Source organism: Hippocampus zosterae, chromosome 3 (assembly GCF_025434085.1).
Source record: "Hippocampus zosterae strain Florida chromosome 3, ASM2543408v3, whole genome shotgun sequence".
Classification (NCBI taxonomy): Eukaryota; Metazoa; Chordata; class Actinopteri; order Syngnathiformes; family Syngnathidae; genus Hippocampus; species Hippocampus zosterae.
This window is the reverse complement of record NC_067453.1, coordinates 28,808,445-28,819,392: the sequence shown is the minus strand read 5'-3', so window position 1 is coordinate 28,819,392 and position 10,948 is coordinate 28,808,445. Positions and strand designations below refer to the sequence as shown.

General features: G+C 44.0%; 1 protein-coding gene across 1 annotated transcript; it reads left to right on the top strand.

The window, feature by feature from the left end:
• The first annotated feature begins 5,533 nt into the window (after positions 1–5,533).
• On the top strand, positions 5,534–9,442 carry foxl1 (forkhead box L1). The gene has a single exon (XM_052062171.1). It carries the CDS (start codon positions 5,688–5,690, stop codon positions 6,642–6,644), a length of 957 nt encoding a protein of 318 aa, XP_051918131.1. The 5' UTR covers positions 5,534–5,687; the 3' UTR covers positions 6,645–9,442.
• Positions 9,443–10,948: the final 1,506 nt, after the last annotated feature.

The following is a 10,948-nucleotide window of genomic DNA, read 5'->3' as shown; positions in this document are numbered from 1 at the left end:
CCTGATCTACCGGTAGATCTAAGACAGGTTCCAAGTAGATCCGAGGAGTGTCGAGAAGAAAAAAAAACAACAATTTTTGTGTCTTTGAACATCTCAGTAATATTTTTTTTTGTGTTAATATACACTGCACACTAATAATCAGTGTCAGTCTCATTTTCACCCAAAAATATTTTTAAAATTAAATAAAGCAGGTAAACCTTAAATTTACAGTGGCGCGTGATTACATCACCAGAAGTTGTTAGGATCAGAGCTGTTGCGCTATATCTTTTATCGTCATGATTCTCATTCAGAGTTTGCTTCATGTTCAATTCACCGAGGGCACAAGCAAAGAATAGAAATCTAGGAGGGCCCAGCGAAGCACTTTAAAACGGTACGTGTGAGCTACGATAGTTAACAGGCTGCAAAAGTGTGTCGCATGCCTGTATTTCAGGCTGTTTCTCTGTCGTCTCTCAAATTAGCCGCGCACGACAGTCAACATTCGCCAAGCTGACCCGGAAGTAGATAAACCGCATGAAAAGAGAAATTGCGAGATCTCGCAAAGAAAGATTGCGAGGTCTCGCAAAGAAAGATTGCGAGGTCTCGCAAAGAAAGATCGCGAGATCTCGCATTACTTTGCGAGTTCTCTCAAAGTTTTTTTTTCCTTCCATGTCCCCTTAGGGGCTCCGTACCATTCAAACGAATGCACCAAATATTAGATTGATGTTGATTTAAGATAAGATATCCTTTATTTGTCCCACAATGGGGACATTTACAGCCTCCAGCAGCAAGAATGTATGTAGAAAGAAGAAGAGAAAAAAAAAACAACAACAAACATCTTTCAATTAAATACAATATGAACACAAATGGATAAATCGCAGTACTATTTACAATTTACCTTCACATCATTTAATTATTATTATTATTATGATTGTTATTTTTTATTCATCAGCCTGACAGCAGTCGGTAGGAACGAGCGTCGGTATCTCTGCGTTTTAATATCACGTTCATTTTCAATGTTTAAAAAAACGCTTATAGTAACAATATAACATTTAATTGTTCAAATAAGCATTTTTCACATTTTCAGGTAGTGGTGTGCCGCGGGATTCTTTCGATGAAAGAAATGTGCCTTGGCTCGAAAAAGATACACTGGTATAATGGACCATCAGGATTGCTCTTCAACATGTCCAGCAGATGCCGCCTATTTTCCGTCAAAGAGAAATGCAGAAACCGCCTGCGTGTCCACTTGGATCCGTTGGCGTTGCGTTTATCTGGGATTCCATCTCGGTGACTTTACGGAAGACACAATGTTTGACCTCGAACTGGTTTCCAGCCAGACACATATGACTCAAAAAAAAATTCCAATACAGAAAACTTTTGTTCATATGCTATATATGTGTGTGTGTGTGTGTGTGTGTACTGGATAAGAGACCTTGCCGTGGCATTTCTGGACCCGTGGGGGTGACGATTAAGAAAGACCACTGAGGACCAAAAAAAAACCAGGAAAAAATGTAAAGGTGTCTTAAATCTGGTTGTTCTTGTGTTTGACAAAAAGCCTGCTATAGCGGGCACACGAGGTAGGGAGATTCCTCGATCTTGACGTATCATTGCGACATCGATGGGGTTTCCAGGTGATATGGACCGATACAAGTCATCTCTCATGGCACCCATCGAACCACCAGCCAGCAACAACAACGGCTTGCCGTTGCAGCATCGAAATATGTGCTTCAACATTTTTTTTTTGTCACTCAAATGTGCTAATGTCAGCCATCTCTTTGTCTCCTTGGCACATCGATGGAATATTTGGAAATTAGCACAAACAACTATGTCACGCTGCAGCCCATATCTGAACCGTTTATTATTATTTAACAGTCAAAATCTACTCCCTCGAAAGACACAACAAACAATTTAGTAATAGCCGCAATTCATCATGAGTGCACACCCGTACCTGGTATCTTTTGCACGATGCAGAGCGTGAGAGTTTCATCATTCTGCATGCCACGTCCTGTGTACTTGCATGTTAGTTTTATTTCCCATGCTACAGTGAATCATTGTCTGCTGAGACACAAACAGAGAAAAGACCGAGTTTGGAGGTTTATTCGCTGAAATCGCTAATGTAAGCAGGAGCCAGCTGCGAGCACTTGTAAAGTTGTTATAATACTCTTCTCTTTCGACCTATAAACAGGAAAATCCTTATAATAAGGAATATACACACACATCTCCGAAAAAGAAAAACATTTTTTTTTCATTTTGTCCTTGTAAGGAATTGAGCCCTCAGAGCCCGACTCTAGTCCATTAATGAGAATTTAAAAAAACATCATAATCCATTTTGTCCTGTTATGGTCAAAGCAGAGTCAATATGCAGAAGAGTCTATTAAGTACTTATTGCGATGTTAGATGATTGCTGTCGTAACTCTATTCTCCTGTCAGGTTAAAGGCACAAAAATAAAGCAGGCATAGTCCCCAAATCAAACGGGTGGGCACTATTTGAAATGCTGTAGTTGGAAATGTTAAACTAATAATAATATGACCAAACTTAAAAACAATGTTAATATTTACTTTTTCCATCCATCCATTCATTTTCCGATACGCTTATCCTCACAAGGTTCACACTGGAGCCTAGCCCAGCTGTCTTCTAGCGGTAGGCGGGGGACACCCTGAACCGGTTGCCAGCCAATCGCAGGGCACACACAGACGAACAACCATCCACGCTCACACTCACACCGAGGGACAATTTAGAGTGTTCAATCAGCCTGCCACGCATGTTTTTGGAATGTGGGAGAAAACCGGAGTACCCGGAGAAAACCCACACAGGCCCGGGAAGAACATGCAAACTCCACACAGGAAGGCCCGAGCCGGGATCGAACCCACGCCCTCTGCACTGTGAGTTTGACGTGCTAACACCACTGGACCACTGGGACACTGATATACTTTTTCATTCTCTATATTTCCATTTTCGATACTTCTTGTCCTAGTAAGGTATTTTATTTGCAGTTCATCAGCCAATCGCCCGTCACATATTGACAAGCAAGTATTGATGCACACATTCACACCATCTGTGTGTCCAACTTATCCAAATAGTCACATTTTCAAAATATGGAAGGAAGCCAACGTAGGAGGAGAACAAGCAAACTCCACTCAGGACAGCCAAGCCAAGATTCAAACCCAAACCTCAGAATTTTGGATTACCCACATTGACCACTCATCCCTCAAGTTAACCCATTATTATATTTCATTCTAAACTTTTTGTGTTTGTCTTTCTTCGCTGGTAGGCTGTGTGAAATAATATCATGCTAGGTCATGCCATGTCCACTGTACGCACTTTAAAAAGGGTTTTATGTTTTGTAACAGATTCAACGTGTAGTGGTTCATTTACTGGATTATGCTGGGATCTCACAGGGGGTTGGACCAGTCAATCACAGGTTTGACAGATCACAATCCCCACACACTGTACATCGACAGGCAATTTAAAGTGACTAATAAAGCTGCGTGGTTTTGGTTTGTGGGTGAAAACCAGAGAGGCTTAAAAAAAGTCAAAGCAAAGAGCAACATGAAAGGTCTACTCAGAAGAACACAGCTGGACAGCAGATTCACACCCAGAGGCAAAAACAGCAACCGTGTCGCTCTTTCGAATGCTGGACAAAATTGCATATGCCATAATTCTTAATTTGTGTTTCTTCCAAATGACAACTGACTTGGAATAGTGAAAAGGGGCTCAGATTTTACTTCACAGGACACAAATGGAGGATTATTAGGGAGAGAAAAATAGAACAAAATCAAATTGGCACATTTTAACAAATAGGATTTTGCCAAAGGAATGACTTTCGACAGGAATGCGTCACGAAAAGCTTTTCCTCCTTTTTTTGGTCAATAATGTCGCCAATTACTGTTGGAGTTGGAAAAGTAGCCTGCTCCACATTATGTTTCACAATGACACGGTAAAACTGACAACCAAAAATACTGAACACTTACAATGGATCTAAATTACTGGAATATAACTAACACTAGTGCACAATGGCTTGCTCACGGCCACATTTTTACATGTTAGCAAGTGATTTATTTGGGTGTTTAATATTTCACTTAAGGGCGGCCCGGTAGTCCAGTGGTTAGCACGTCGGCTTCACAGTGCAGAGGTACCGGGTTCGATTCCAGCTCCGGCCTACCTGTGTGGAGTTTGCATGTTCTCCCCGGGCCTGCGTGGGTTTTCTCCGGGTGCTCCGGTTTCCTCCCACATTCCAAAAACATGCATGGCAGACTGATTGAACACTCCAAATTGTCCCTCGGTGTGAGTGTGAGCGTGGATGGTTGTTTGTCTGTGTGTGCCCTGCGATTGGCTGGCAACCGGTTCAGGGTGTCCCCCGCCTACTGCACGGAAGACAGCTGGGATAGGCTCCAGCACCCCCCGCAACCCTAGTGAGGATCAAGCGGTTAGGAAGATGAATGAATGAATATTTCACTTAATGCGCGGAGGGGCTGGATTTTTGTTTTTGTCTTCCAGTGGCTAAAGAGGGGAGGGTGACAGATATAGGGGGGGGGGGGATGTGAAGAAAATAATTTCCAAATATATTTTCGAATAAAATGCTTGAGAGGCTTAACTTGAGCAAATATGTCATGATTCGGTTTGGGACCAAAAGGGGGCACTGTAGGGCTCCCCCTGCAGCTGCACACCTGTTGGTCATTAGGTAATTAGTGCTTTAAAAGGACTCCCAGCCCAACCACTCATTGTCGGGTCATTGTTTGCTCTTGGCTTCTGTCATGTTTGTTTCAGTCATGTTTAGTTCCTTGTTATTTTTTTTAGCTTCAGTCCTGTTTTGGTCATGTTTTTGTTATTGGGAGTTTTTAGTTTCCGCCCGTGGTGTTTGTTTGTTACTTTGGATTCGTTTTGTTTTCATGACTTTGTTTAGGATTTAGTTTTCTGTGTTTTATCAATACACTTCTTCAAATACACCCTGCTCCTCCCCCCTGCCTGCTTTTTGCGGTCCACCACCACCTTGCTACGTGACAAAAACAGATTTATGACGGGGCTAGAAAACCTTAATAGACAACCTGATCAAGTTGTCTTAACATTCGAGTTAATACCATTGATTTGGCTTTTCGCCACTTCTGCCAAACCATGACATTTGCATATGTAGCTCCATATATTTTTAGAGAGATAGATGGATAACTAAGAGTAAGTGCGATGTTTTTAGTGATATTTTCGCCATTTAAACACGTTTTTCATTTGACCGAAGCCACATTAAGTCCCAGCAATGGAGTCTGCTGTGTTTGCTTGTTCTTTCTGTGCGAGCAAGTCTCGGCGTCAGGGGGTGGACGCTATCTTTCAAACAGCACATCAATGCGTTTATGTATTGGGTGGCCGGAAATTTTTTTCCAAATAAACACAGCTTGATTCAACTTGGGTGGGCAGACTTATCAAGCGACTAATTCTATAAACAGACGAAGGAATAAAGCGGACACCTGATTGGTCGCGGGGCCGAATGGGGAACGCAGGGTCCGGGGGGGGGGGTCGGCATCCGGCGCGATGCAATTTGAATTAATGTGGGTGGGCCGAAACAGCACAATTTATGCCCCCGGGCCCCAAAATCAACACAAACGGAGCAAAAGTACAACAATGATTGACATTTATTTAGTGGAGCACAAGCGAAACGAGTGAGCCTGAGAGAAGAGCTTCTCCTCCGGCGCTCATTCCGGTGTGCTCGATTCTTCGCACCATGACGCTCTACCGCGGACGTGTGACGACATTCGGCGTGCCACCCCCCGCTCTGAACTTCACCGGACCTCCGCTCATCTACTTGTACGGAGGAGACGGCGGTGGCGCGGTGCCCGCCGCTTTGAGCCTCGTGTCGGCTAGCCACGACCCACCGCAGAAGCCGCCTTACAGTTACATCGCGCTCATCGCCATGGCTATTAAGAGCACGCCGGAGCAGCGCGCCACGCTGAGCGGCATCTACCAGTTCATCATGGATCGCTTCCCTTTTTACCACGATAACAAGCAGGGCTGGCAGAACTCCATTCGCCACAACCTCTCTCTTAACGATTGCTTCATCAAGGTGCCCAGGGAGAAGGGCCGACCCGGGAAAGGCAGCTACTGGACGCTGGACACCAAGTGCACCAACATGTTTGAGAATGGGAACTACCGGCGGAGGAAGAGAAAGGTCAAGTGTCAACAGGAGCGCACCAAAGGTACATCACCAGCATCGGAAAAGGACCGTCCCCGCTCATCTTCCTTGGTGGTGGAGATGACGCTGAAGCACGACGCGCAGGGATCGGCGACGCGACACCACTCGGAACCGGTGCAACGGCAATCCCGCCAAACACACAGACAGAAAGTGTGTCGTGCCGTGAAGCCGACCAGGAGGAAGCAAGATCAGAGGCACATTTCACCACCACGGGCACATGGCGCACCCGGAATCAGCTTGCAAATTCCCGGTGACAAGTCCACATCTCTTCCAAAAGCAGGTGTTCCGAGCAGATGGACAGCTTTCAGCATTGAAAACATCCTAGCAAAAAGTGAAGGCGACCTGGGCCCGCAGCGCCAAAGTACAGGTGCTGCTCCAAACGTGTTTTCGGACGCTCGACAGCATCACTTATACGGAATGGGATTACCGTTTTGCTCTTGCTTGTCACTCCCTTGTCCGGATAAAACTTTGCATTACAAATCAGAATAATGCCTCACAAATGTCCATTCTTATTCACTCAAACTGTGTTTCTCTGACTTTTGGGGGCTAAGGCATATATACAGTATACAGTATTTTTTCAACAACAACAACAAGAAAAGCTCAAGGTAAACTACCAAATAAAAATGTCACTAAAATGGAGACAAGGATTTATCAGACATTATCCGATCTAAGTGGAAGAGCATTTAATTTGTTTCTCTGGCATAGATAAGTTGAACAAACATACATTATTAAATCGTTTTTGGACCAATGAAATAAAATGGAATAAATTTCCCACCGTGCATCTGGTGATCTGTTGTGGGACACCTGCCACAGCAGCCGAGCTCCGAAATCACTGCATGATTGTGTACATTCCATGTTAGATGCACAGCTGATTATTTGAAAACGCATACCTTCTTCTATATCGCTCAGTTCACTGTTTATTGGCTCTCGTATAGTTTTCTCTTAAATAAGAGAGCACGTTATTAAGAATGAGGTACCGTAGTGTACATCGCTAATTCAAACATTTTGTGTATAGCCTTTTGTAACCTGACGAGTGAGATTTATACGCTTGCATGACTTTGTATTTCCATCTGCCTTGAATTTCATGTAGAAAATAAAGAAAGGGTAGTTTGGTAATCAATGAACGTTTGTTCGAGGAGACCATTTTTTTTTTAAACTGACAAAAAGTGGAAATGCAGAAGTCAAAGGGCGACGAGGATCAAGGGCCAACACTCCAAAACTTTCCCAACCCCTGGAAATGTAGTTTTATGTGTGGTCCATTCAAAATGAAAATGTCATTTAGAGTAAAGGATATTTTTCAACCAAAGTTTGGGGCCCCTCTAGGATAGGCGCATTATAAATAGAATAGAAAAGGACAGAATAGGATTTAGTTGAATAAAAATAAAATAAAATAAAAAAAAAGGAGGGTAGGGAGATCAAAAGCTGTATTAGTAAATATGTAATCTTTTCTTACATTTCTATCGAAATATGTGATTGAATGACCGAGGATCACTGTAAGAGTGTGTTGATCACCTGTTAGTTGTAGTCAGTGTTTTGTTTTGTTTTTAAATAATGATACAAGTCAAGTCAAGAGTATTTCTCGAGCACTTTCAAACAGCCATCGCTGCATACAAAGTGCTGTACGTGGAGCGATTTAACATGCAGAATAAACAGTAAGACAAATCGGTAATAAAGGCGGTAGAAAGCACCAAGCAGTAAAATCAAGAACAAATCTTAAGTCATGCTGAGTCCAACGCCAAAGAATACAAGTGAGTTTTGAGGAGGGCTTTGAAGATGGTCATACAAATGTATGACGCAATAGGACAAAGACGACGGACACTTTCTGTGAGCTAACAAAAACTCTGAAAACAAAAAAAAAATGCCTTTCCTGAAACTTGATCATTTGGAAAAACATGACCGAAATACTAGATTTGTTGCTTAAAAGTCTACCAATGTCAATAGTTTGATTTGGGATCCATTCTTTGAATTTCAACCCACTAGTATGAAGTCTCTTGAGGTTTCCTGAAACTTGGTCACAAATTATGACATGAAAAGCTTAACTGAAATCACTTCATTTTGAAGAAGATCAAACAAGATGGCGGCCGAGCCCTGTGATTGAATACTTTGGACCAAACCTCACTTTTAAATGATTTTCCGACAATGTCTAATTTATTCCTCTCCGTCTGCTGTGATGCGGACGTTGTATCGGTCTGTCGTGGTGAAGAAGGAGCTGAGCCAAAGGGCGGAGCTCTCAATTTACCGGTCGATCTACGTTCCAACCCTCATCTATGGTCACGAGCTATGGGTCGTGACCGAAAGAACGAGATCCCGGATACAAGCGGCCGAAATGAGTTTTCTCCGCAGGGTGTCCGGGCTCTCCCTTAGAGATAAGGTGAGAAGCTCGGTCATCCGGGAGGGGCTCCGAGTCGAGCCGCTTCTCCTCCACATCGAGAGGAGCCAGATGAGGTGGCTTGGGCATCTGATTCGGATGCCTCCTGAGCGCCTCCCCGGTGAGGTGTTCCGGTCATGTCCCACCGGGAGGAGACCCCGAGGAAGACCCAGGACACGCTGGAGAGACTATGTCACCCAGGTGGCCTGGGAACGCCTCGGGATCCCCCGGGGAGAGCTGGAAGAAGTAGCTAGGGGAGAGGGAAGTCTGGGCTTCCCTGCTAAAGCTGTTGCCCCCGCGACCCGGCCCCGGATAAGCGGTAGAAGATGGATGGATGGGTGGATGGGTCTAATTTATTGAAATTCCAAAGCATGTGGCAAATATATCTCAACTCCCGCTGTATTTATGACACATGCATGAAATCAGTGCAGTCAGATGACCGCATCGTTGCAAACAGAGAGTCGCTGTGTCTAAATATAGCTTGACAGGTCGGACACCCACTAGCCTGAGAACGCTTGGCCGTGCAGGACTATGCAAATCAGGAATGTTTGTTGAAATAAATAAATCTCCGCTCATTTGAAGATGGAACTCAAACAATTGTACACATTTCCTGTGTTGATCGTGTCTTTTCTCCCTCTTTTTTTGGGGGGAAATAAAACATACAAAAAAAAATGTCAGAGGAGAAAGAAAAAATAAACAAGATTGTATCAAGAATTGCAATCCTCGCCGATCAACAACACAAATATCCACTCGGCTGCATTTTTGTCTTCTCTGAAGGCTCGGATCATGAAAGTACTTAATAAATGCGACAGTTATCTGATGGTGAGTGTTTGTCCTGTAAATGATCTTCATGAGAAGCAGCACCGACAAAATGTGAATTGTCGTCTTATTTGATCTTACGACGTACATAAGCAAATTAACGTGTCCGATGGGTTAACAAGACCTTTTTAATTTAGTTGCATTCTGTATGTGTTTGATTTATGAGTGGTTATCCATTTTTTAAATAGATTTTAGGGAAAGGTAAAGGCATCTCTCTAAAGAAGTAGTTGTACAAATCCTAAATGCTCCCAGCACGATGCAAACAATAGTCAAAAACAATTATAATTCATTCATTCATCTTCCGAGCCGCTTGATCCTCACTAGGTTCGCGGGGGGTGCTGGAGCCTATCCCAGCTGTCTTCGGGCAGTAGGCGGTGGACACCCTGAATCGGTTGCCAGGCAATCGATTCAGGGCACACGGAGACAAACAACCATCCACACCCACACTCACACCTAGGGACAATTTAGAGCATCCAATCAGCCTGCCACGCATGTTTTTGGAATGTGGGAGGAAACCGGAGCACCTGGAGAAAACCCACGCAGGCCCGGGGAGAACATGCAAACTCCACACAGGGAGGCCGGAGCTGGAATCGAACCCGGTACCCCTGCACTGTGAAGCCGACGTGCTAACCACTGGACTACCGGGCCGCAACAATTATAATGTGATGGAAAAAAAAGGTTATTGCGCCAAAATTATTGGAAAGTGGGAGTCGGCGCAATTAAAAAAAAAAAAATCCACTCATCCAATATCCAAACCGATTCTCCTCAAGAGGGTCGCAGGTGTGCTTAAGGCTATCCCAGCTAACCTCTGGCAGTAGGCGGGGGGGGGGGGGGGGGGGGGTACACCCTTAACTGGTTGCCAGCCAATCGCAGAGCACACATTAGAAAACCAACCTTTCACACTCACAATGACATTTATGGACAATTTATTGTGTTCCATTAACCTGCCTGGCATCTCTATGGAATGTGGGAGGAAACCAGAGTACCCGGGGAAAACCCACACAAGCAAACGGGAGAACATGAAAACTCCACACAGTAAGGCCGGAGCCCGGAGTTGAACCCCCACCTCTGCAATGTGAGGCTGACGTGCTACACTAAAAATCCTGCCAACTGGGATCAAAACCACTCTACAGCGGTACCACGAATGCCCACCTGGTGTCGCAAACGAGCCAACAGAATACTGTGGTCCATCGTAGAGAATGCTGCAGTCAGGGCAACAAAACAAGACACACATATCCTCCTGACTACCAGTAGTTCAAATTTGTCCTCTGTAGAGGACATTTGTGAACCTAAATATCTCCCACCCAGTGCCTCCAATCGCATTAAACTCATTTTGTTACTCTAAAGAGAACATTCAGTGCTTTCCAACGATACCAAATTTGTAGGGGTTAGAAAAAGTACGAAAATGGCTTCCCTCAGTGCAAGCACTTTTTATGGGAAGAGAAAAAGTTTTTATCTAACACATTTTGTCTTGAAATGCTGTTGGCATTTTAGTTCTAAGACTCTAATGAACACATTAAAGTGTTGTTTGAGTTGTTTTAAGTGTATCTGAGCCTGTAAAAAAAATGTAGTGAGATTTCAAACAAATCTTTTGGAGTAGTCCAAT